Source organism: Ixodes scapularis, unplaced genomic scaffold (genome assembly GCF_016920785.2).
Source record: "Ixodes scapularis isolate PalLabHiFi unplaced genomic scaffold, ASM1692078v2 PGA_scaffold1__304_contigs__length_218370807, whole genome shotgun sequence".
NCBI lineage: Eukaryota > Metazoa > Arthropoda > Arachnida > Ixodida > Ixodidae > Ixodes > Ixodes scapularis.
The window spans coordinates 73,922,642-73,936,343 of NW_024609846.1; the positions used below are offsets into that span (position 1 = coordinate 73,922,642).

The 13,702-nt window shown below is 47.9% G+C and overlaps 1 protein-coding gene across 1 annotated transcript in view; it reads left to right on the plus strand.

Moving 5' to 3' along the window:
- Nucleotides 1–13,702, plus strand: part of LOC120840204 — a 116,403-nt gene that overhangs the window by 45,220 nt on the left and 57,481 nt on the right. Inside the window, exon 7 of the mRNA XM_040210611.1 lies at nt 12,623–12,701. Within this exon, the coding sequence (XP_040066545.1) occupies nt 12,623–12,701 (79 nt within the window). The remainder of the gene's footprint in view (nt 1–12,622; nt 12,702–13,702) is intronic.

A 13,702-nucleotide genomic window follows, 5' to 3' on the forward strand; every position in this document is an offset into this window, starting at 1 on the left:
TTCTTCGGGCAGGGCTGGGGATTGAGCTCAGGATCACTGGGTTCTCCAGCGTGAGCTTTCTCTCCACGTACTCCGATCTGGTGTGCGCTAGCCCACTTGGCCACCGATACCCCTTAATAAAGACACGTTAAAAAAATTAGACGTTTAAAATTCTCTGTAGTGCCGAATTGGAGCACAGCTCTTGAGGAGGAGGGGGGAAGGGTACGAAGGGGAGGGTATGCCAGCTGCTCCCCCTCCGTACCCTCCCATCCTCCTCTCCTGTTCCCATCCCACTTAGCGTAAAACTTTGGCTAAATTTCCCGCCAAATTAAGCCAGGAAATTTTCCCGCTGAATTGACGTGTGACGTCATATGACACGACACCTGAAATTGTAAGTGTGACGTCACGCGACGTCACACGGGTGAAATTTTCCCCATAATTTTAGCAGAAAAATTTTCCACCAAGCTTAGCAAAACCTTTTACCGCGAAATTTAGCGAGAAAATTTTGCCCTCGTGACGTCACACGTGGCGTGGTTTTGGGAAACAGTACTTAATGCAACACGCGGTTACGCCGACGCCGCTCAACTCTGAAACGAGCTCCTAGGAGCTGTGCTATAAAACAACGTTACATTAATAAACGATTTTTATGCCAATTGGATGATTCTCATCGATCATCGCAAGCCAAAATAAAGAACGAAGCATATCCAACTTTGGCGTTCTGCTTCGTTCCATGGAAGTCTACGAGGAGGTCCTGAAACTGCCTAATTACATCATAATTATCCTTTTGTCTCGAATAGTTACATGCTGAAACAAATGTAGGCTTTATCATTCTCTGCTAACCAAGACAGCCGTTGAATTACTGACTTTGTCTTCGTCTTTTATCAATTCACGCTGCGCTAATCTTGGTTCAGATCAGCCTTAACTCCAAGTCCACCCCACCATTTTTTGCAATGCCACTCTTCTGCATGTCCTCTCTTTCATATAAAATAATGCTTACGCCACCCTTTTGGTTTCTGAGTTGTTATGTTTTACTGTTGAAACACACATATTGAAGCCCCGCACTCCATCGAGCGAAGTGAGTTCGTCAAACTCACTCCAAGCCAAGTGTGTTCCTCAGGAAGATGCCGTGTGGCACACTACAGAAATGACACTAAGGGCGAAGCGCACTCGCTTGTAGTGACACCAAACTAGCCCGTCTGACAGGGGTGTAGACGCTTTGCAGCAGCTGTGCATGGGCACCGCCATAACTGACCTTCAGTTTTTGTTTCCCCTTATTACGTTTACTTCACTTCATTATTACCATAGCAGGCCAGGTTATTGCCATCTTAGATTTTATTCTGTCTTTCTCCCCAGCATTGGCTTTTGTGGAGGCTCGTCCACACCAATTTCAGTGGCTCGGTATCTTGGTAAAACAAGAGAAGGTCAGCAATGGCGGCTGTATTCTGGCGCGTGTGTAAAGCGTCTATAGTTGTGCGCCGAAAAAGTGGGGGAAAGGAGGAGACTCGAGCGCGCTGTTATGGTGGCTTTAAAGGGGTACGGAAACTAAATGTTTTGCCCTTATTTCTTTGTTTCGATGTGGTTTATATTGGGCCGGCAGCCCAGAAAAACTAACCTAGAATAGGGTTTCTGGGCTGGAAACAGAGGATTCAATAAAACAAATTTCAAACCAAATGAACATATTTCATAATTGTGTTGTGGTTATCTCTCAAGTTCGGTTGGAATGACGCGACGTCATAAGTTCCCGAAGCGCAGCGCCAGTTCGCGGCAGTCTGGCTCGCTTGTGGAGTTACTTAGTCCTGAATATGAAATAGCGGAGAACGCTCACTCATTTGTACCACGTCCACCGATAAGCTGAGATTACAATCAAGACTACAATAGTGAGCTAGCCCCTGCTCCTGGCTTTGAGACATGCCTTTCTAGCGCGAGCGCTCTTCTGCGGAAGAACGCTTCAAAGCAGCGACCTCGAGCTCTCGCCCTCGGATATTACTACAGTGATGTCTCGTTATTATAGACTATTCTTTTCCCGTGAAAAATCGTCCATAATATGAGTTGTTAATAATAACGAGACAAAAATCCCTGTATTTCCTCAGTTTGTCCCCGCAAGCGGTGTCCATATAGCGGGGAATCCATATAAACGGGGTCCATACTAACGAGACATGACGTGCAGGCGAGATTGCCACGCATTGAGGCCATTAAGCATAAATATTTGAAGATACAGTACCCTTGACCGTTCATGCACTACTGACGGCACGAGCTCGATACGTATTGCGCTTCTCGCTGGCCGTCTTTGAAGCGAAAGGAAGAGAGCTCGCGCTCACGTCATTTCGCCCTATTTAAGGGGAGGTGTGCCGAACAGAAAATCGAATGCATGGCACTTAAACCACTTGTTCATGACTGATTGCACCGGCACCGTGCGGTGCCATCACGTGGTGCACGACGGCACTACGCGTAGAAGTGCGTCCTGCGTGGTTGGCCAAACTCTATTGAGATGGGGTTTGTGTCGTTGAGTCTCGTGGTCGGATCCAGGGCCCAGCAGGCTTGAGCCACCCGCCTAGCTCATCGAGCAGTACGAGCTGCGGATCGGGATGTGAGGCGGGCATAGCGGCTTCCCAAGAAGATTGAGATGGATTGGGAATGAGTCGGGATCCCCACTCCGACCGGAGTGGGGTAGGCCAAGGTGCAATGGTAAAGAGTGGGTTCGGGGGAGTGAAAGCCCGGGCATTCGCACCGGTATCTGTCGGGAAAAATGTAGTGGCATGGGGAAGAGCTTGAGAAAAGAGAGTGTCTGAAGTTTTCTCCAACCTGTCTCGTCTAGTCGGGTAAGGAATTTGTGGGGGGGGGGGGGGGGGGGCACGATCTGAGCAATATGCGGTAATAATCAGTGACCCAGGTGTACGTATCAATGGGGGGATTAGGTGGGTCGCGAGTCGAGTCCCTCGCTTGGTCGTCTCCAGGCACTGCCTCCTGGAGACGAAAGCATTGTCAAGAAAAACCTTGGCGTAGCCCAACGCGGGGTGCGTTGCACTGAAGTAGTACACCATCACGAGGTCGTCAGTCATCCCGAGGGCGGCCTGTATCGTGTCCCGGAAGAGATCGTCGAACACGCTTCGCGGTCGGCTCGGAGAACTATATACGCTTAGTAGAAAGAGGCCTCTAGCGATGAACTGTGTGAAGATACCGCGTTTGCGGCGATACCCCCGGCAGCTCCACGGCCACACTCGCGTTGCATTTTCGTTGTTTCTGGTTCGTGTTTACGAGGAGCTAATGTTGGGTGAACTGTTCATCGTGTTGATTGGAATTTTGGGTTGGTTGTAGGGGGGGTATGATTGGACGTGTGATTGGAGTGTCGCTACTTCTGTGGGAGGGAGTGCGAGAGACTCAAATAGCGACGGTCTGTGTTTTATTAGTTCTTGCCCGCCTTCATGGTGATGTTGGTTTTGAGGGGTGTTGACTTGCGTGATGGGAGGCGGAGGCGGGTGTGGGTTCAAGGACGGGATGGTGGTACTGGTGCACTCATCTTGTTTCGCGGTGGTCGCGTTCATTGTATGAGTCGATTTGTAGGGGGGGGGGGGGTTTGCTTTCGTTGGAGGGAATCGCGTCGGGTGTCGCTGATAGCAGCTCACACTAGTTGGGGGGCTACTGCACAATTTGTTGCCTTATTTGTTGTTGTATACTTCCTTATATCTTGCCGTAGATCTTGCCGTTCCTCTGTTATGAGAGCATGTAGCTCGTCGCGTGGTTGTCTTTGGAGAGTTTCGGGGCCTAGCTCTTCTCCGAGCCGCTGGGCCTCAGCTCTAAGTTCTTGTCTGCAGCGTTCAGTTTTCCTTTATGTCCATTTTAATTTCCTTCCTCAATTCCTGCAGGGGTTGGGCGTATCGCTGCTGTGTATTTGCGGGGTTGTTTTGTTTGGAACCTTCGGTTGCTGGTGTGTCGATTCCGTGGGCGTTTTTTTTTTTTTTTTTTTTTTTAGGGGAGGGGGAGGTAGGTGGTGTTTTCTCTTCACAGTAGTAGTGTGAGTGTATTGCAAGGGAGGGAGGCACACGGGACAGGGGGAGTGAGAAGGGTTTGGAGGCCGCGCTGCCCAACTCATCTTTGCGCCCTTGTATCCAGTCTCCGGTGTTTTGGATCTATGGTTGCTTTTGCTGGTCCGCCCGTCGTTGCCATTCATGATGTCTCTGTTGGTTCCGCGATCTGGTCAGGGCCTGGGTCTTGGCCTTGTTGGCACTGTCGCTTGTGCTGCGTCTGTCGTCGTTCCTTTCTGGGGCAGCATTCGTTTTGGTGTGTCTTGGGTGTCCCGGGGGAGAACCTGAGCTGCTGCGATCATATTCCTACTCTTCCACGTTAGTGGGGATGGTGCAGTCGGGGTTCTCGCGTTTGTAGATTGGCAGTTCCGGCCAGTGGTGACTCGCCAAAGTAGTGTACGGTGGCGGTGGGGCCGGAGGTGGTGGAGTTCGTTGTTGCTGTTCTTTCTTCCGCTGTTAACGCGCGACGTGCCCCTTATTGTAGGGGGCCCTTTGCCGAGCCGGTCAGCGAGGGTCGGTTGCCGGGTGTTCGCACGTAGTACGCCGCACGTAGTACAGCAGCTCTGCTCTGGTCGTGGGCAGACGTCGGTGCGGTGTCCTAAGCACGCATCGCACATTTGCTGCCTCGGCTGGTACAGTCGGCAGGGGTATTCCCCGCCCAATAGATACACGTAGCGCGGTACCTCGATGCCTTCGAGGGTGATGATAGCGGTGTTGGTTTCTCCCATAATCTGGGCATAGAGAATGTTGACCCCGGAGGCGCGTAGGTTTTCAGTCCGTTCCTCGGCCGTAGGCCACGTTTCGACACCAGAGATGATGCCCCTGCATGAGTTAACGGGGACTGCCCGGTACGCCGTAACTTCGCATTGCTTGGTGTCAAATGGGAGCGCTGAAATCTGTTGCACACGGGTAGAGGATTTTATGTCCGGGGTACTCGCGACGACCAGATTTTGATCTCGGCGGTTCCTTATGGCGACTTGGGCCGCCTTGGCGGTGGAAAGTCGGGCAGTCGCGATGATGACTTGCGTGATCTTATTCGTTGTCCAGGCTCTAAAAATGAGTCCATCTCTTGCCCGGATGACCACTTTGTAGTCGTCAGCTAGGTGTGGTGCCAGCCTCTTCTGGCAGAGGGCTTGTATTTGCTTCAACGGCTTCTGTTTTCTTGGTTATATGAAAGTGGAGCCTCCCGTTCCTTCATGAAGATACCCGGTAGGCACGATGGTTCCCGTCGGGTGATTCCCAGGTATATCGTCATCTTGTGGGCTACGGTGTTGTAGCTAATTTCAGCTGCTGTTTCTTTTTCTCCCTCTGCTCGTCGGTTAACTGCATCCGTCCAGGAAAATTTGTCTTTCTTTACCTGTTGATGACCAGGGGCATTGATTCTGGGAGGTGTGGCGTCGTCGCTCAGGCTGAGGCTTCCACCAGGTTCGGTCGCGCCTGCTTTATCGGTTTCGCCAGTCCCCAGTCAATAAAGACGTTGTTCTACGGACCCACAGCGTAACTTTGTTTATATATGTGGTACCCCCAAAAGAGAAAACCCACAAAGTCTATTTGAAGTATATATATGCAATACATATTTTTGTTATAGTAAAGGTTTGAACTAATGTTGTTTTTTTTTATTTACAAAATACACCTGAAATGAATTTAGAATACATTATGTTTGTATTTAAGCCTTTTTTCGTATTTAAATTGCATTTATAGTGCACTTTTACAAAGCGTGGTTCAGCTTTAAAGTTAGTGCTTGTTCTAGAGGAGCGTGGAGCAGAACTGCGAAAAATAACAAACGGAAATCAGCGTAAATTCGAAGTTGGATGCATCTTTGGAACTCAACAACTAGGCATGCACTACTAGTATTGACTGACATAGTGCTGCTCATTAATTGCCATCAATGCTTATGAATAGAATTACCTGTTTCTTTGTATAATAAAATATATACCCTTGCATTTTTGATGAACAGCCATATTATTCCAAACTCAATGCATCAAAATAAATAAACCCCCTAATGAGGACCAATACGATACGTATCTTGTTTCTGTGCCGTGCGTAGTTTTTTTCATTTACACTTTGAGCGATGTTTAACAAAACACCCGATAGCGGCTTTATTATCGTTAAAAATGGTGCATTTTGCTTGCACGCCATTTGGAAACGCAGGAAAAATCTCATTTACTCGGCAGCTTTGATGCTGTTGCGTTCACAGAGGGGAGTCGACACCGTACAACGGATAGTTAAACATTTAATCGCTAAAGCAAAGGTAAATTACACTGAAAGAAAAGGAATGCGCTCACAAGGTGACGATGCCATCGTTCTGTCTCTTCGTGCACGTTTCAGCCGAGCGCCTTCTTCCTCTTTTCTCCTGATCTCGGCGTGCATACTTTTTTTTCTTCTCCCTATATGGGTGCTTGGTAATATTGTCCCTTTTGCACTTTATGGTTTCAACACACTGCTCCCCTAAATGACAGTGTCATTTCATTGCGTTATTTCCAAGGGGTATAGAAGTTGAATTGGTCGTTTGACAATGTTTCCTCCAGGAAGCTTTAACTTGCAGGATCTTGCATTGCCGTCACGTCCTGGGAACACTTGCATAACTCTTCCCATCTTCCATAGTTGGCGTGGAATCATGGTTTCGCGCAAGAGCACGATGTCTCCTTCTTTAATCGTTTTGCACTCAGACGCTCTGGTGCTCGACGTCGAGTGAAGGTCGTTGAGATATTCCCTTGTCCATCTACGCCAGAACATGTACAGTGCCCGTTGCTTGTCCTTCCAAAGAATTCTTGAAATTTTCACAAGAGATGTCTCTTATCTCTTGCTGTCGCAAGCTTGGCAGAGAAGTCATTCGATTTCCGGTCAAGAAGAAAGCAAGACAAAGTGCTTCCGGCTCTCCAGACTCGACGTAGACGTGGGTCAAGGGTCGAGAGTTCAAGACTGCTTCGATTTCAGTTAGCGTTGTTGTCAATTCTTCGGCATTGAGACGGCTGGAGTCAAGGGTCTTTTTCAATGCTTGTTTTGTCGAACCAACTAATCTTTCGTAAAATCCTCCCCACCAAGGAGCTCGTTCTACAACAAACTTCCATTCGATTCTTGCATTTGCAAAAAAGTTCCGCACTTCTTCCGTTCTAATGACAGCCCAGATGCATGTCAGATCTCGATTAGCTTTCTTAAATGAAAGTGCGTTGTCACTATAGATAATGTGTGGTATGCCTCTTCGCGATATGAATCGACGAAAGGCTATACTTCGTTTCAGCTTCGGTCCGAGCGCGGCCGATGTTATGCGCCGAAGGGCCAATCAAACTGCGAAAGAGGCACAACGTCATGGCATGCTCTCTGCAGTTGATAGGACCAGCCGGTATTCACCGTCTCTCTGTGCGTGCTGCTCAACCGGCTAGTCTTATCAAGCGCAGAGAGCACGCTATGACGCTGCGCTTTTTGCGGTGTTTGATTGGCCCTTCGGATCATAACATCGGCCGCGCTCGGACCGAAGGTGAAACAAAGTATAGTAAGAAGGTTTTCGTGGACATGTCGCTAACCATCTCTAGATGTACACCTCTTGTGACAGCACAAGTAAATAGTGCAATGTAGGATTTCTTGTCTGATCCTAAACTCTTCACGAAGAGGGGGCCGGCGAAGTCCACTCCGGTGATGGCAAAGGGTGGAGCTCGTGTCACCCGATCAGGTGGAAGGGGCGCTGTCACTTGTTGGGCTGGGCGTGTGTTGAAGCGCTGGCAAGTCAAACACTTTCGGATCGTTTGTTTTACCAACTGCCGTCGCCCGACAACCCAGTACCTTTCCTTTAGTTGGACTAACGTGTCCCTCACTCCACCATGAAGCACACGAAGGTGTGATTGTATTGCTAACAAACTGGAAAGTTGTGCTTTTGGGAGGACTATCGGATGACGTTCCCCGTAGGGTTTCAAGCTGTGTTGTAGCCGTCCCTTCACTCATAGAAGGCCGTCACTATCGATAAAAAGCGATAGTTCTCGAAGAGGAGAATCTCGTGGAAGTCTCGTGTTCTCCTGGGTAGATCTAATCTCTCTTGAGAAGTGTTCTCGTTGTTCTTCACGAAAAAAGTAGAGTTCCGCCTCATTAATTTCTTGTGTTCTGAGTGGGCCACTTGTCTTTTCCGTCCGTCGCAAGTTATTTACGTAGCGAAGAATCCAAGCTGTCACTCTGAATGCTCTGTCGGCAGAACTGAAGCGGTTTATGTCTACTACTGGAAGTGCTGTTGCTGGAAGTGTAGTTGTTTGTGTAACTTCAGTTGTCCGTCTTTCCTTCGCGTCTTGTTCTGTTAAGTCCGGAGATGTAGCCAACTTAGGCCAGTAGTCTTCAAGGCTATTGATCCACTCGGGTCCGGACCACCAGAGTTGCTCATTTACTAGTCGACTGGCTTTTATGCTGCGTGTCATTAGGTCTGCTGGATTCTCCTTTCCAGGACAATGTCTCCGACGTATTCTGTTGTTATGACTCTGTATTTCTGTGACGCGGTTCTGGACAAACGGTTTCCAGCGGGTGGCGTCACTGTTTATGCAGTGACACGTAATAGTGGAGTCAGTCCACAAGTATGTTTTCGTTGGTACGTCATGTAAACTTTCCGTCAGGTATTTGTATAATCTGGCGGCGAGAAGGCAAGCCATCAGTTCCAGTCTTGCCAAAGTTAGTGGTTTCACCGGTGCTATTCTTGATTTACTCATCACAATAGTTGATACGCTGTTACCTTCAACGTCGGCACTGCAGACGTACGCAACCGTACCGTAGGCTACGGTGCTTGCATCAGCAAAGATATGCAACGCAACATTCTCTGAACGGTCCTTCGATAGAAACCCGTAAAAACGTGGTACTTGAATCTTGTTAAGTTCGTCTAGTTCGGCACACCACTGGAACCATTCTTCTTTCATATCATCGGGAATGCTATCATCCCAATCGACCTTCCTTTTCCACAGTTGCTGAAACAGCGACTTCGCTCTCACAGTGAAGGGGGATATCCATCCCAGGGGGTCGTAGAGCCTTGCAGTCGTTCTCACGACGCTTCGTTTAGTTTCTTTCTCTTGTTGTTCTAATCTGAAGCTCGTCGTAAACGTCAACCTATCGGAGTCTGGATCCCAGGTGAGTCCCAGTACCTTCAGTACCCCTGGAAGGTACCCGAGGTGAGTCGTGTGGTTTGGATAGTCTTGCTCGAAAAGCTCCTTCAAACGCTTGTTGTTTGAGACCCACTTGTGCAGCGTCATGGAAGCAGAGCTAAATATGGTCTTGGCTTCCGTGTAAATCTTCACGGCTGCTGCTTCTTCATCTACTCCAGTTAGCAAGTCATCGACATAAAACGATTCCTTAAGAGTTTTCACAGTCTCAGGATACTTATGTTCCACACTTTTCGAATGATGTTGAATAGTTGCAGAAAGCAGGAAAGGGCTTGACGTGGTTCCAAATGGAACTCGTTTCATGCGCCAGCATTCCATGGGTGGTAAAGATCCAGAAACCGGCGGAGTCGTTTCAAACCATAAGAAACGAAGCGCATCTCTGTCTGTTTCGACAATTTCAATTTGTAAAAACGCTTCCTCTATATCCGCCACTAGGGCTATTTTGTGTGTTCTGAAGTTAAGCAGCAAGCTCAGGAGGTCCGCGGTTAAATTAGGTCCACTCTCGAGGTTTTGATTCAGTGATTTTGCTTCGTATGCATGTGACGAAGCATCAAAAACCACCCGGAGCTTTGTAGTGTTGCTTGATTCCCGAACCACAGCTTGGTGTGGCATGTAATAGGTCAGTAGTTCGTTCTCGTTGTCACTCGGAACTATGCGTTCTGCCATGTCCTTCACCATGTACTCTCTTATGACGTTATCGTACGCCTGTAGGTTCCCAGGTGTCTTTCGTAGCTTACTGATTAGCTGGTGCAGGCGTTTTATAGCGACCCCCTTGTTGTCCCCAAGGTCCACCCTGTTTTTCCAGGGAAGGGCAACTTTGTACCGTCCATTTACTTGTGTCACAGTTTCTTCAAAATTATTCATCATGGGATCGTTCCCCAGATCGTTCTTTTCGAAATCATTGACACCGATGGTCTCCAGTGTCCAGAATTTCTTCAGAATCTCTGTCGTAGACTCGGTCACTTCAGCATTGAGAGCTGTGATCCGGTAACAAGGAAGCTCCTCTGTGGCTACCTCGACTGGTCCTTGAACGCTCCATCCAAAGACAGATTCAACTGCCCTGAGCCTTCCTTCCAGCTTACGCGACCGTCTAGTGGTCAGCTCCCAGAAATGTTCAGATCCGATCAGAAGATCGATGGTTGTCGGACCCTCATCGTTGGAGAGGTCCCCGATGGAGCAGTTTAGCTCTTTGAGTTTGTCGTTAAGGTGTTTCGATGGAACTGGAATTCGTTGGTTGCATATCAGTTCGGTCTCCAACACCTCGAGTTGATGTATCTTTCCGGTCTGTGTTGTCAAAAACACCAATACACGCTGGAATTCCTTCTCTGTGACGCTGCCACCGAAGACACCGACTGTCAAACGCTCATGACCTAATAGCTTACAACCAAGTTTTCTGGATGCTTTTTCTGTAATGAAAGTGCGTTGACTTCCCCCGTCAAAAAGTGCTCGGAGTTGAAACTTTTCTTTGCCGCCAGTACACCAAATTGTGGCGGTTAGCATAAAGACTATCGGTTTTTCCTGGTTCTTCGTCGTCGCTTCCAAGTTGACGGGGACGCTTGTTGTGACGGTATCATTATTTGTCCGTTTTCCCAGAGAGTAATGTGGATCACACATTGATGTTGCGTGTCTTCCTCCGCACTTCTGGCATCTTATGTTGCTCCGACACTCCTTTGCTTGATGGTTCTTCTTGGTACATCTAAGCATCGCCTCTCTTTTCGGAGCAGGTCTTTTTTCTCTCGTAAAGATGTACCGGCGTCGCAGTTGTCAGCGGTATGTCGAGTCAACTTACACATAAAACATCGATCGCCCCTTGAGGACGGATTCAGTAGAGCCGCCGAAGTTTGACTCTTCCGTGCTTTCTCGTTGTCTTCATTTTTCTTGTGATCTGCTTCTTTTTTCCGCGGCTCGCCATAAGTATCCATAGCTTGCAAAGCAGCGAGGTTTTCTCGACTTAGTACTTCAAGTCTTAAAAAGTGAACTAACTTGGAAAGCGAATCTTCCGTCCTCCGTTGTGGAGATGTTCTTTCTTGATCGCTGGGATGCGAAGACTCTCTTGGTTGCGTTGTCGTCGCCGTTAGTGTGTTTCGTGGAACTATTAAGTCCTGCGGCTGCTCCATCACTAATTTCCTGTTGAAGTCTAGGAGTAGTTCTTTTGGGAGGGCACGTTGAACGATGGGAAATAACATAAAACTGAAGGTTTCCTGCTGTCTTCCCAACGTTTCCAGACCTCTGATGTTTGAGATCACTGTGTCGTAAAGACAACGAAGGCCACGAACGTCCAAGGCAGAACGCACTGGCTTGACATCGATCAGTCTTTTTAGGTGGGTCTGGACGAGCAGGTCTTGGTTTCCTAAGCGACTCTTCAACAATGTGACCGTGTCTTCGTAGCATCGTGCGGTCGACGGAAGTCCGGCAATCGCTGCTGCAGCATCTCCAGTCATTGCTGTCTTCAGATAGTTGAACTTGTCAACCTCTGTTAGTTCGTTGTTATAATGTACAACTTGGTTGAATTGTTCCCAAAATTCTTGCCACTGGCTGACGGAGCCGTTGAACTTCATCAGCTCGAGCTTCGGTAGCCTCACTCGAATTCTCGTTGTCGCACCAGTGGGGTTGTCGTTTCTATCGTTTATCGGTCGGCTTTGCTGATTCGGAAAGCCAGTCCTACCTCGATGTGCTAGTCTTGAAAGACAGGCTGTGATTCTATCGTTTTATTCAAAGACGTGAGTAAACTCAGTCTCGCTGTCTTGATCAGGGACTAAAGGTTCGATCTCGTTGTTCACGTCATTTAGCTCTACCTTAAGTCCCGTCAGTCGGTCGTGTAAAACGTTCGCATCTTCTGGCGTCAACTGTTGATTGAGTCGTTCGTTGCACTCATTCATGAGGCGTGTCACTTGAGTGCGAAGTACCTTACGTTTCTTGGTGTAGCGATCCATCGTTTGACTGTCTCGCTGCGGATGTCGCGTTCTTGGGAGACTCGTTCAGGGGTTTTCTCCCGGGTTTCGGCACCAATAAAATGTTGCGTTCACAGAGGGGAGTCGACACCGTACAACGGATAGTTAAACATTTAATCGCTAAAGCAAAGGTAAATTACACTAAAAGAAAAGGAATGCGCTCACAAGGTGACGACACCATCGTTCTGTCTCTTCGTGCACGTTTCAGCCGAGCGCCTTCTTCCTCTTTTCTCCTGATCTCGGCGAGCATACTTTTTTTTCTTCTCCCTATATGGGTGCTTGGTAATACTGTCCCTTTTGCACTTTATGGTTTCAACAGATGCTATTAACATTCGTTGAATACAAGGCACCACAGCCGATATTGAAACCTGCAAACCGCGGTTTCGAAGAAAGAGACTTAGACTGTGTTTCACTGCCACCTTGGCAGCGGATAAGTTATGCGCATATTTTTAACTTATTTAAAACTTATTTAAAAATATGAACGTCTATTACATCTGTTCAGTGTTTTCAATGCGGTCAAATCTTTTATAACATTTTACAGATACCGAGATCTTTTTTTCGGTCAATATTTAAAGGCCCTGAAGTCGGGATGTGCGAAAACGGAACATGCACAGAAACCCGTGAGTACATACTTCTATGGCGTGAGTAATGAGCAGAAAAGCTGAGGGAGAGGAGGAGATGAAAGCGTGCATGTCAGAACGCTAAGCTCTGGTTTGAATGATTAATGGAGAGACCTAAAGGCGACCTGTGTTTTTCTCCACGGCACTCGTCGAACGCGAATTAAACAAAACGGAGCGGTTAGTTTACAGAAGGCTTGTGGTGGTGGTGGCGGGGGGGGGGGGGGGGGGGGGGGGGGGCTGGATATTTTCGGTGAGATTTTAAATTTGTATTTGGAGTCCACCCTGCTTTGTTTGAAGTGAATTATTACGTGCAGGGGGAAGGTATCTGTATTGGCTCCAGCGTTGCCTCTATCCTTCGTGACATTTACTTAGCCAAGTGCGACCGAGCCATTCGTTTGGATATTGACGTGTTTCCTGTGTTTAAGGTTTTAGGTAATGGACAAATATTTAAAAGGTTAAACCGGCGCAAACGACAACGGACAGGGTAAAGAAGGACACAGACAGTGCGCAGTGCTCTGTGTCCTTGTTTACCCTGTCCGTTGTCTTTTGCGCTGTTTTAACCTTTTAAGTATGTCACACCAACTCGCCCAGGCTTCAACCTTAGGGACAACTATTATTGATTTCAAATACCACTGTTAATGGGGCTGTTGGTGAGGTCGTGCAGGATGTTTTGAATTTGTTTAAGAACTGTGACGGTCTGAATTTCACGCATGAGCGTCAAAATGTTCAGTTCCTGCGTGATAATGTGGATGCTTGGGCCAGTTGGTAACCATCCGCGCTGTTCCATCCAAGCAGTTCCTGCAATTTTAAATTTTCGTTTACAATTCAGAAAGTGTGATATGTACTGGTCCTACAGACCTCGGACTAAAAAGGTATTATTGCCTTACGACTCCGCTCACTCAAATCTAGTGAGGAAGAGAAACGAGTCTTCTTCCCTACGTGCAGCTCTTGAGAAGTAGTGTCGTCACGTGATTAATGACACCTTCATTGGACAAGTGCAG